Here is a 13,537-nt window from a genome sequence, read left to right on the forward strand (position 1 = left end):
ATATAAACGAGGGTCTGAAGAATTTCTTGATCAGGTCAATTTGTAGCCTGCATAGATGATATTTCTCTTTATAGCTGTCATATTTTTGTGAAGACAGATTCTCATTTCAAAATGTACTTATAATGCTGTTAAAAGCATAGCCACACCACATTATAGGTACAATGACAAAGCACGCTTCAGAATAGTCCATAAATATCTACCTTTACATCTTTCTAGGATATATAGTCTTTAAACAGCCTTTCTCTTTAGTTTTTTTTTTAATTCCTTTAATGTTTATTTATTTTTGAGAAAGAAAGAGAGAGTAAGAGTGGGGGAGGGGCAGAGAGCGAGGGAGACACAGAATCCGAAGCAGGCTCCAGGCTCCAAGCTGTCAGCACAGAGCCTGATGTGGGGCTTGAACTCACAAACTGAAAGATCATGACCTGAGCCGAAGTTGGTAGCTTAACCAACTGAGCCACCGATGCGCCCCTTTAGTCTTTGGGGTTTTTAAAAATTTTTTTAATGTTTATTTATTTTTGAGAGAGAGAGCGAGTGGGGGTGGGCAGCAGAGAGAGGGACACACAAAATCTGAGGCAGGCTCCAGGCTCTGAGCTGTCAGCACAGAGCCCGATGTGGGGCTCGAACTCACAAGCAGTGAGATCATGACCTGAGCCGAAGTCAGACACCCAACTGACTGAGCCATGCAGGAACCCCAACCCCTTTAGTTTTTGATAAAATCTTCCTCAGTAGGGCTATATATTTAGACTTTTCTATTGTCTATTCTGTCATTGCTTGTTTGGTAATACCTAGTTCAAGCGCTGAGTAGCCAATGCTTAAATCATCTAAACCTTCACTTTAAAAAGGATTACCGTTGGGGTACCTGGGTGGCTCAGTAAGCTAAGCATCCGACTCTTGGTTTCGGCTCTGGTCACGATCCCAGGGTTTTGTGAGTTCAAGCCCCGTGCTGGGCTCTGCGCTGACAGCCCGGAGCCTGCTTGTGATTCTCGGTCTCTCTCTCACTCTCTGCCCCTCCCACACTCACACTGTCTCTGTCTCTCTCAAAACAAATAAATACAGTTAAAAAAATAAAAACATAAAAAGGATTTCCCTTAAAATAATAAGTGGATGAGGGAAGGGCTAGTATCGACAGCACTTAGTGAGTGCTTAGTGTGTACTAGGTGCAGTGGAGTAAACAAAGAAGTGTATATGTGCCACAGTACATGGGCTATAATAAGATACTCATTAAGTATAGATCAGCTTAGATAGGGGAGGGGGTGGCAGGTCACCTACATAAAAATAATCCCACCATTACAAGGCTGTTGACATATGTGAAGTGCCTAATGAAGGATTCTTACTGAGTCTGTTTCATGTCTATATGTCTTCCGTACTGCCTGGGCCACAGAAGACTTCTAGCTAGGGAGCTCCTCACAGGAAGGAGAAGCTGGGCCTTGGCCCCTAGGCCCCTAGGCCCCTAACACAGATGCGGTCTGCAGCTTGGGAGAGCAAAGACGCTGAGTGTGCTTGGGTGTGAAATAGACAACTTCGAAAAGGCCACACCAGCAACTAGCCTGGGGGGCGGGGGGGGTGAGGGGAGGTCAGATGGAGGTGAGGAGAACAAAGGAGGAGACCAAAGTGTCAAAGCCAATGAGAGGCCATGAAGGGCAGTGTCCTGGGCATGGGGCATCAGGAAGGGCAGTGTCCTGGGCATGGGGCATCAGAGCCCCGGGGCTGCTGTCCTCATTAGGAGGAACATAATGGGGCTCACAAGACACATGAGCAAAAAGCCATGGGAATCCAGCAGGTATCTGAATAAGAGACTGGGAGACTCAATTGGTAGATACTGAGTAGCAAGGAGAGACTGTGAGCCTGAGACCACACTGACTGGGAGCAGGGCACGGGAGGAGAGCAAAGGAAGGGGCTGGAAGTCCAGCGGAGCCAGGGATTGAAGAAGGAAATCGAAGCGGGACATAGCAGCCAGGTACCAACAGGGGGTTGTGGTGGTGACCCTCTGATCACAATGTAGGACTTCCCACCTGATCTGTCAAAGTCTGAAACATAGGTTGATGGCCCTCCAAGGGTCAGTTCGGGGCCTCTGATCTGATGTGACTCAGTCTGAAAGAAATTCTGCCGCAGGATGGGGGAGGCAGCTGGCAGGCCACCCATGGCTAATCACCTCTTCTTCCTGGACGCACCATGGGCTGACGTTCTTCAACCTCCTTTGCTGTCAGAAAGGCCAAAGGACTGAGTTCTCGAAGAAGTAATGTGAGCCTGAGTGAGGCAAGCTCTGTCGGGGCCTGGGCCATAACGTGTGCCCTGTATATACCTCCCAGCCTTTCCCCTTCTCGTGGTTTGAAGATGGCAGAGCCACCATCAGCCTGGACCCCTGAATGTTAACGGGAAATAGAACCCCGTCCTTCCAGCTACAGACCCAGAGCATCCGTCCTTAAGAGAGGAAGAAATAAATTTCTACCCCCTTACGAGTCTATTTGTTAGAGCAGTCACCTACCTTAAAGTAAGACTCAGTAAGGCCACAGATTTACCAAGGCCCCAAAAGGATTGTCACAGAGAGAATGCCCCAGAGCATTGCCTGTATGTGTGTTATGTGTATGACCACCCGTGCATACACATAGAGACTGTTTCCACGGTAACAGTAGGTCTTCTAGTTTGCTTGTCTGTCCTTATTTGGAACATAGAAGATCTTTCCCCATAGACACGGTGTTAGAGATGGCAGTTAGGTCCTCACACCTACACTTGCTTGACCTACGATACGAAAAGCCCTAATTTGATACAGTCCACCATCATTTATAACATCTCTGTCTGCTGTCGGAGGGTGAAGAAAACAGGAAATTGAGAAGAGGAAATCAGACATGGTTTCTGTTAAGCTCACATTAATAGAAAGGGACTTTGTAATGTTACTCCAGGTTTTAAAAGGAGACAGATGCTCTTTTAATTCCCAAAGGCCCAAGAATCATGCTAGCAGAGAGAGTATGAATCTTAATTGTAGACCTGGAAACGTAGCCACAGGATATTAATCCTCACGGTGCAAGATGTCGACTTTTTAAAAAAAAGGAATTTAGAAGTGACCAAAAGACAAAACAAAATGAAAAAAAAAAACAAAAAACGCAGAAAACAAAAGCAAGGCAATTGCAATTCTTTTCTGCCCTCCGCCAACTCCAGAAATGCCTGTTTCCCTTACCCATCTTATCAGTAGAGATGAGGTATGGGGTAAGAATGGCGGTTACTCATGCGGTAAAGGAGGTGGATTAAGGATGGGGGGTGGGGAGAGAGGAAGGGGGACTCTGGGTGGGACATTCTCTACTATCATAGAGAGCACCCACGAAAGGACACCCACAGGCCTGTGGCTAAAACCCTGCTGTTGGGTGAGCTTCTAGGGACAAGGAGTCTAAACTAGAGGTACAAGGCCTCTCTTTTCATCCGCACACTCCAACCCTATGAAATCCTATTCTGAGTAGCCTGGAGTACAGAACTAATTAAATATTCCTCTGGGTTCTGCAAATAGAGGCTTGGAAGAGCTTTGGAAGCATCCCCTCTCCACCCCCTTGTTCACAGCAAGCAGCTGAGGTACTTTCGAAGCGCTCGATGCAGAGACAATGGGCACAGAGTTAGGGAATCATTGTGCTGGAGACAAAATATGTTCTCTAGGTCATCATTTCTTCTTCCCTGAGAATTTAAGTCTTTCTCTGTGGGCCACAGAGAGGGAGCAAAATGTCCCATTTACCTCAAAGTCATTTCCAGCAGAGGCTCTTCCACCAGCTGGTAGGAAGGAGAGGGAATTAAAGTCCAAATTTCCAGAGCAGTATTTCCCAGGTTTGCTGCCCACATGAGACTTGACTCCAACTAGCTTTTGAGAATTTCTGTGAATCAAATCCACCTTCCAAGTATGAAATGTGCTTCCGTGGAGCACTTTCATTAGGATTCGCTTGGTTAAGGCAATAGAGGCAATCTATATGAAATTCTCCTCTCCTAAATCCTTCCTACGAAACAGAAAACTAACAATCAACTGAAGTAGTCTATGCGTTGCAGTCTCTTCAATATTTTGGGAGGCCTCCCTTTCCCCAGATTTCCATTTGTTACCTGAGAAATTTGGGGCCTTCTCTAAAAGCTTCCGTTTACATCAGTGCTGGGGAATCCCACAAAACCCCACAATGATTCACCTTCCCAACTGTAGCAAAAAGTTTCTTTGGCCTAGGTCAGCATTTAGTGTGTGGGTGAAGGCCTTCTCCTAGCTCAGTTTTCCGGTCTTTATTAAAGCAGAAAAAACATCTGCGTGGTCTGTTAAAAGTCTGGTTCCTTAGCCCCAACGCTGCTGTAGCGCTGAGAGTTTCTCTGCCAATCTCCACTCTTGGGGAAATCAGACGCCCCGGGAGCTTTCTCTTTCCAAAGTAGAGAGCTCATGCTTGTTCATTCGCTCATTTATGCATTCATTTAATAACTATTCCTGGAGGGTCTATGTGCCAAGCATTGCTCCCGGTGCCCAGACTACAGTGGTAAGTGGAAATGACATGGCCCCTGTCCTCATGCAGCTCCCAGAGTAGGGGGAAGTGACAGATGATAATAAAATAAGCCAGCAAAGGCATACTTTGACATTGTGAGAGCAGCTGTGGAGAAAACGTGTGAAGTGCAACAGAGAATACGGGAGGTGCCGCCAGGTGGTGTAGCCTGAGGTTGTCTTCTCTGTACAAGTGACACATGCCTGAAAGATACAAGGTGCCCACTCCCAGGGCATGGGGACAGCACGTGTTAAGGTCTTGAGGTGGCAATAGGTGTGGTGGAAAAAAAACTGATGAAAAGGAAGGGACGGGGGTTGGTGTGTGGTTGGATGTTGGATCCTGAATCTGTGGAGACACTGCTACTTAGATTTAATGCTAAATGGTTAGCATATGCCTGGCTCACGTCAGCTATTAAAACCCATAAATAATATTCCTTTTTGGGTGGACCCGACATTGAGGAGCAACTTTCTTTGGGAAACTGAAATTCCTCTGGCATCACTGAAAATCAAACAGAAGTAAAAAACAAAACGAAACGAAATGAAACACCAGGACTCATTATAACGTACAAGCTTTGCCCTTTATTTTTTTTTCTAAGTGTATTTATTTATTTTGAGAGTGGGGGGGGGGCGGGGAGAGGGCAGAGGGAGTGACAGAGAATCCCAAGCACCACGAAAGGCTTAACTCACAAATCATGAGATCATGAGCTGAGCAGAAATCAAGAGTCAGGCACTTAACCGACTGAGCCACCCAGGTGCCCCTCCCCTCTATTTAAAAAAAATAAAAATAAAAATAAAGGAACTCATCCTTTCAAGAATTTGCAAGTGGACAGCTATCATTCTTCTGAGTTACTCTTACTACCAAGCTACAATGTGCAAATTATAAAGTGGTGTCAACAACAATCTAAAAAAGTTGTTGATGAAAAACCCGCGAAGGAGAAGGTGTGAGGTTGTTGAATGCAACTTACGGCATATTGTACAATTGGTTATTTTGGGCGATGAAGTAAATAACTGCCTGGAATTGAGGCATGGTGGAAATTTTCAGCAGGATTAACAGGAATGTGCCTTTTCTTGGCAAATTGATGCTTTCAGCTGTTTACCTCCAGTACAAAAGTGTTCAGTATTTGTGAAATAGCAACCTAGTCAAAATTCTTCTGAAATCATGTTTTTGATGGACAATCTGAATGTCTACCAACATTCATGGGTTAAATCTGTGATGCCGTGCAATGTTTGATTTAGAATTCCACAAATGAAACAATGTGAACAATTTCTTGCATTTTGTTTTCACTGAATTTCTCAGTATTTAAATGACCAAAAGCAGTCTTGATTTTCTTTTCAGCTGAAGGTATCTTCTATAGATGGAAAAATGCCCAGATAGCAATAAATATATGACAAAATTCTTTCTTGATATATCCCCCAAGTGCCTGGCACATAGTAGGTCCTCATTTGTGTTGAATAAATATAAAAAGTTCTAACACCCACAAGGCAAAGCAGTTCTATGAAAACTTGCCAGACACCCACATATAACACATTCCTGATTTCCTTCAGAAAGGCAATTCAAATGTTGATTTCCAATAGTTCTGTAAAATCAAAATACACATGTTTAACCTGATGAAATCCTGGAATCTGTTGTTAACTGGCCTGTAGTGAATATACTGCCTCTTCCAGAGGGCTAAGGGGCTGGTAACTCTGACCTTCATTACAGCAAGAGACTGGCCCCTGGTGGTGGTAAAGCAGATAGGATCCCCAGTCAGAGAAAGGCTATAGCGCTGTCTCCCATTTCCATGTTTCAGACCTCACTACCTGGGGGAGAATGTTAGTTTTTATTTTAATCATAGGAAATATCCCCTACTTAAAGGGATAACATACGCACAGAATTTTCTTTTGAACTTAAGCCATCTTTTCTGGAATGCATTTATTCTTTATATCACAAATTCCTTACAATAAAACATTTCTAAACTCTGCAGAATCAGTAGAGTGCTAGACACATTGTAGCGCCTCCAATAAATATAATTAAAAATTTAAACATCAAGAAAGTAAGAATAATTTAGCAAAGCATCAAGTCTGCCACAGTGATTTAGATTGCCTCATTAAAACATTGTTTCAAACTGGGCAAACTTTCAAACTGTTCACAAATGCACATCCTTTTATGACCCTTAAATTTTAAAACCTGACTTTTAAATAAAAATCTAGAGTTCCTAGTAAGAAATTTCACTTAGAAAAGAAAATGTTCTGTAAAAGGCCACAAAATGTGAGTTAAAATAGGTTCCTGTACTTAACTACCTTTACCTGATTTTCCCCTATATTATGAATAATGTAAAAAGTCACCAAGTATAACCACCCACATCGCAGATAGTTTATATCATGTAAGCTTTAAATGTCGTTACACGGCACTACCTCTAGAAACCCAGAACTTGCCTTTTATGGGAAAAACAAAGCATCTAATTTTTCAAGGATTTTGCTAGAGCTTTTCAACTGGCTCTTTCTTTTCTCTTTTCTAACAGGTTTTCCTACACAATCAGAATTTGCTTCTGATCAGCTAAACTGTCAATGAAAAGATAAACCTCTCTCAAATTCTCAAATCCATCTGGCATGGGTTTTAAATTTCAGACATCCTATAAAAGATCACACCAAATACTTAACTCTTGGAAAAATTATCATTTCATTTTATTCAATAAATACATCAGGAGTAATAATTACAGTAAAAATAGTGTTAATGCCAGTAAGGCACAAATTGCTACATGAAGGTAAACTGTACTGCCAAAAATCACTCTCAAATTCTGAGCTGGATTCATTTTAACCATAAATTTCAGAGATGAATTGTACAAAACCTAATCTAAGCAGAAGCATCTAACAATTTTCTCTCCCATTCCCATTCATATTTCTGGGCACAAAAGCCAAAAACAATCAAATATAAATATACAAAAGAATATGTGTGTATATATGAATTCTTACTGTGTATATATGAATTCGGAAAGCTTTATCTACCATAAATCTGAAAAATGTCTAGCATAAATTACATATGAATGTCAAAACTCATGCAAGTTTCATTGGTGAGGCTGATAAACTATCATGACCATATAATGTATATTTTACTGCATTTATTTGGCTCCTATAACTGGACTATTTGCTATAAATATGAATATCTTCTCAGTATGTCCATTCCCTGTCTTGAAGGTCAAGGGCAGAGATTGTCTGATTTAGCACCATGCATAACAAATCCAGTATATTCTGGAACGATAAACTATGGATACAAACTACTCAGACTATCTGGGCCTTAACTGGTCCCTTAAGGGCTAAGGCTAATCTGCGAAGGGAGACAGGCCATCAATACACCAAATGACTCGGTATTGGGTGTTGTTCAGAAACCAAGCTGCTGAATTTTAATGGTTGGAGATTGGCTTTAACTTTCAGGACGAAACCGATTGCCCTCGTGACTATCTTAGTGCACCATTTCCCTAAAGCTTCGAACTCCTCTTTGGACTCTGTTTCGGGATTTTACTAACTCAAAGAAAACAACCATATTTGTGATTTGGTATAGAGGTTACCCTGAACAGAGCTTTGTTAATATTGCCTATACTCCATTTGGAGCAAGAATTGAAATTAGGATAAAATAATAAGACACAAGGGAAGCCAGTCTAGCTCAGCTGTTAAAGCACGTGACTCTTTATTTCAGGGTTGTAAATCTGAGCCCTACGTTGGGTGTAGAGATAACTTTAAAGTATTTTTTTTAATTTGGGTTTTATTTTTAAATTAATTAATTTTTTAAAAAATTTACATCCAAGTTAGTCAGCATATAGTGCAACTATGATTTCAGGAGTAGATTCTTTAATGCCCCTTACCCACTTAGCCCACACCCCCTCCCACAAACCCTCCGGCAACCCTCTGTTCTCCATATTTAAGAGTGTCTTATGTTTTGTCCCCCCGTCTTTATATTTTTTTGCTTCCTTTCCCTTATGTTCATCTGTTTTGTATCTTAAAGTCCTCATATGAGTGAAGTCATTTGATATTTGTCTTTGATGAATTTTGCTTAGCATAATGCCCTCTAATTCCATCCACGTAGTTGCAAATGGCAAGATTTCATTCTTTTTGATTGCTGAGTAATACTCCATTGTATATATATACCACATCTTCTTTATCCGTTCATCCACCGATGGACATTTGGCTCTTTCCATACTTTGGCTATTGTTGATGGTGCTGCTATAAACATTGGAATGCACATGTCCCTTTGAAACAGTACACCTGTATCCCTTGGATAAATACCTAGTTGTGCAATTGCTGGGTCGTAGGGTAGTTCTATTTTTAATTTTTTGAGGAACCTCTATACTGTTTTCCAGAGTGGCTGCACCAGTTTGCATTCCCACCAGCAGTGCAAAAAACATCTCTTTTTCCACATCCCCACCAACATCTGTTGTTGCCTGAGTTGTTAATGTTTGCCATTCTGACTGGTGTCAGGTGGTATCTCATTGTGGTTTTGATTTGTATTTCCCTGATGACGAGTGACGTTAAACATTTTTTCGTGTGCCGCTTAGCCATCTGGATGTCTTCTTTGGAAAAGTCTATTCATGTCTTTTGCCCATTTATTCACTGGATTGTTTTTGGGGTGTTGAGTTTGAGAAGTTCTTTATAGATTTTGGATACTAACCATTTAACTGATATGTCATTTGCAAGTATCTCCTCCCATTCCATTGGCTGCCTTTTAGTTTTGATTTGGTTCTTTCGCTGTGCAGAAGTTTTTATTTTGATGAGATCCCAATAGTTCATTTTTGCTTTTGTTTCCCTTGTCTCCAGAGACGTGTTAAGCAAGAAGTTGTTGAGGCTGAAGTCAAAGAGGTTTTTGCCTGCTTTCTCCTCTAGGATTTTGATGGCTTCCTATCTTACATTTAGGTCTTTCATCCATTTTGAGTTAATTTTTGTGCCTGATGTAATCAAGCGGCCCGAGTTCATTTTTCTGCATGTCGCTGTCTGGTTTTCCCAGCACCATTTGCTGAAGAGACTGTCTTTATTCCATTGGATATTCTTTTCTGCTTTGTCAAAGATTAGTTGGCCATACATTTGTGGGTCTATTTCTGGGTTTTCTATTCTGTTCCATTGATCTGAGTGTCTTGTTTTTGTGCCAGTACCATACCGTCTTGATGATTACAGCTTGGTAATACATTTTGAAGTCTGGGATTGTGATGCCTCCAGCTTTGGTTTTCTTTAAAATAAAATCTTTAAGCAGCACCTGGGTGGCTTAGTCTGCTAAGCATCTGACTCTTAATTTCAGCTCAGGTCATGACCTCATGGTTCTTCAGATCAAGCACCACGTGGGGCTCTACACTGACAGCATGGAGCCTATTTGGGATTCTCTCACAAAATCAATAAACATTTTTAAAAAGTCTTTAATAAAATAAGATGGTCAGACAGAGATCAGTCTTTGGTGGTTTTAATATATATACGCCCTAGCTCTCTGACAAGTGCACGGAGGAAAAAAGTAAAGGCACTTAGATTTCATTCTCCTCGTGAAGGTAAGAAGACATTAAGTTATGGTAAAGAGGTTTGTAAGTGTGGAGTGCCAGGCTCACGCTTGTTATATATGGACACCAGCTACAACGGAGAAACAAGAAGGTCTGGAACTTTAGGTCACTGTACAAAATAATTTGGGAGTAATCTGTTCTGAATCTGTTTAAATTTGCTTCACTTTTAAAACTGGTTAAAACTATGTTCGGCTGATTTCTTACTAATTTGTTTTCTAATAGAAGGGATGTGTACAAGGGCAAGTTTGAAAACACACTGAACAATATTTTATGGATGAATGTCTGCAATAGGGCATTAGTACTACCAAAATGCTGCTGTAAGTACAGGAAAATTCCACACTCTAAAATTTTCACTTTTCTTCCTGAACGAATTTTGATACACCCTGTTCTTACACAAATTTGATATGCTACATATTAAACATGTTCCAATCTTGATGAATATTAAACATTTTATTTAAAGATTTTAAAATAAAAAAAAAAAAACAAAACGGTACACAAATACAGATATTATGATGACCAAGGCAGTATTCTGTAGGACATAAATCAAAACAAAACAGAATTTAACAAGTAAATGTACAGGTACTAAACAAGTATAATACCTGGTATCTAATTCAGGCTGCATTCACATAAAATGAGCTGACCACATACATGCTTATGGAATATAAATTTTTTCTTAGTACACCAAAATTCCAACCATTCTGTCAACTGCCTTATTCCCGCTGAGTATTTTGAGAGAACTTCTATATAATATAAAAACAACTGGCATGGCACTTAAAAACTATAAAAAACAGAACACAGTTAAAAACATATTTGTAATGCAATTCTGTATAAAATATACACAGTAAATGTTATTAGTTAAAAAAAATTTTTTTAAACACAAAAGACCACCCTGAATAATGGTTAAAACCTCATCACAGAAAAATGTTCATCATTTGTAACATTATTGATAGAAAATGGATAGGATTTTTTGGGGGAAGAGAGATCTAACTTGAAGAAGTCATTCAAAGTTTATTTAAAATTGTAGATAAGACAGTAATTCATTGCCTACCCCTTTCTCAAAACTTATCATGAATATTCTAATATATAACTACAGCCAAAATAAAAGAATAACTCAAAGAAAGTGTTTCTTAAAATAAGGCCCAAAGACCCAACAGAATTCTAAGGTGGGCCCAGCAATATGCATTTTAAACAAATGTCCCAGGTGATCGTTCCCCATTCTACAATTTGGGAACTAATGCCCTAGGGGAGACAGTACCACTTAAAAGCAAGGTCATAAACATATTTCTGATATGTCAGAATTTTCTATAAGTTTATGATTTGAAGTGAACACTGCTTTTTTAAAACAAGTTTTAGGTATTAAGAAAAACATACATACTTCTTACATAAACATGGGAATGTATATAAACTTTTTCCTTTGAGGTTTTCATTGCTTTCAGATTTGGTCATTTGAAGAAAAATGAGTACATGGTCAGAAACTTCAGAAAAATTACATTTCAAATAAAAGGTAGCATCCCAAAAAACAATTAATTATTAGATGCCTATAAATTTTAAATCATTATAAATTTAAGACTAGATAGCTTCCCCCCAAATTAAATTTTACTAAGATTGGACAATTGTGAGTAATTTAGATGATTATTGTTACTTTTTACATCCCTTTTCATTAAAAAAATATTTAGGGGCATGGCACCTGGGTGGCTCAGTTGATTGAGCATTCATCTTAAGCTCAGGTTGTGATCTCACAGTTGGGTGAGTTCGATCGAGCCCCATAGCAGGCTCGCCTGCTGTCAGCACAGTGCCCATTTCAGATCCTCTGTAACCCCTCTGCCCCTACCCCACTCACAAGCTCGCAAAAATAAACATTAAAAAAATATTCAAAATAAACGGATGCTATCACAGGCATCCCTTTAAATAATAAATTGCTAAACACTAGTATTAATAAAAAATAATCTGAAGAACTCTGCCCCTGAAATGTATTCCACTCTGATTATATGTGTTACCCACTTAACAAAAACTCATTTAAGGAGCTGGAACTTGTGGAATATGTATGTCTGTGTTCTGAATATTTATTCATGTTGACCTTTTTTAATTTCACTGAAGACTCCATACTATAAACAGGGTCCAAAAGTATGGATAATGTGGTTTTGGTGAATAAATGAGTAAGGTTAAGACACTATTTGGAAGATAAAATACTTTTTATGTATATTAAGTTATAAGGAAAAAATTGCATACGTTCTGTCTCTACTGGATAATGGAATGCTTTTACAAGTCTGATAAGGAGTGCTTCCTTGTTATCTAAAACCATAAAAAGTCACTGTGGGATTACCATTGCACTTTTCTAGTGTTTTTTTTTTTTTTTTTAATTTAAAACATTTTTAATTTCTATTTTTCTCCCTTTCTATATACTGAGAAATGCTCCATTCAAATGCATCCTGGTTCTTTGAACGACAGTTACAAACATTCCAGTTAAAGTTCTGGCTAAAGGGATAAGCTCAGAAGCTTACACCCCTATCCTAAGAAATCACTCATCAGTTTTTCAAAAATAGCTAATGATTTAGAATCTAATACTTAATAAAATGTGCCTGGTTTTTTTTTCCTCAAGGAGAACTTGTATTCCCTAATTCTAAGCAAGTGACATCCTTTACTACCAATTTAATAACTGTTGCCTTAAAAATCAATAACTTAATTATCCAAGGCAATAAAACTTACAGCTGAATTTTTAAACACAAAGAACTCAGAAAGTAATAGGTAATATAAGTTGTTGTATTTTGAATTACTCTTCTATTCCAAAATTTAAAACTTTAAGGACTAAATGAAGAATGACAAAAATCACAGTAGGTTTATGACACAATCCCATCATGTGCCTTAAACGCGGTGGTTAAGTATTTCCTTTAAACAAAAAGGACAACTTCATTACTCATCAGTAGGCTGCTGGATTACCAGTATAACTGAATGTTGACACAACCGTCTGGAAACTAGTTTTTCTTTTTCATAGTTAGATGTAATAATTGACTCTTACAGCCAACAATAGAAGATACTGAATGCTTTTTTTGTAGGTAAGAAATATAAAATGGTTCATTGTATCCAGGCTGGTAACGAGTTTATTCATGCATTAAATGGGAACACAAGCAAAATGCACAGTTGGAAAATGAGGATCAGACACATTCTTCTGCAGACATCAAGAGAGGATTGATGTACTCAAAACCTTCAAATTCAGACTGATCAATCTTCCTCACAATGTCACTGTTGAAAGAAAAATAAATTAATTTTCATAATCTAGATTTCTTCAACTTTTTATTTAAATGGTAAACGAAAATTAAAAAACAAAAAATAAGGCTAATTTATATAAATTATGGGGGAAGAAATCTACAAGTATTTAGATTAATCCCAAAACATCTTCTAGAAGAATCAAGAGTACTGAAAATAAAAGACTAACAATCCTGTAAGCAGGTTTAGAACTAAAAGGTGGTCCAAAATTGAAGGCTAGAAATTAAAAGTCACAAATTGTCACAATTCTGGTTAATCTTAACTTTTGACC

At 39.1% G+C, this 13,537-nt stretch overlaps 1 protein-coding gene across 2 annotated transcripts in view; it reads right to left on the reverse strand.

Annotated features, from left to right (window-relative positions):
* Positions 1-10,437: 10,437 nt before the first annotated feature.
* The window catches only part of PRKCI (protein kinase C iota), a 70,360-nt gene continuing 67,260 nt past the window's right edge, over positions 10,438-13,537 (reverse strand). For both annotated transcript variants that reach the window (XM_015088551.3, XM_053221215.1), the window contains one exon: positions 10,438-13,242. In XM_015088551.3, the coding sequence (XP_014944037.1) occupies positions 13,155-13,242 (88 nt within the window). In that variant the 3' untranslated portion in view covers positions 10,438-13,154. The remainder of the gene's footprint in view (positions 13,243-13,537) is intronic.

This window comes from Acinonyx jubatus, chromosome C2, assembly GCF_027475565.1.
Source record: "Acinonyx jubatus isolate Ajub_Pintada_27869175 chromosome C2, VMU_Ajub_asm_v1.0, whole genome shotgun sequence".
NCBI classification, from domain to species: domain Eukaryota; kingdom Metazoa; phylum Chordata; class Mammalia; order Carnivora; family Felidae; genus Acinonyx; species Acinonyx jubatus.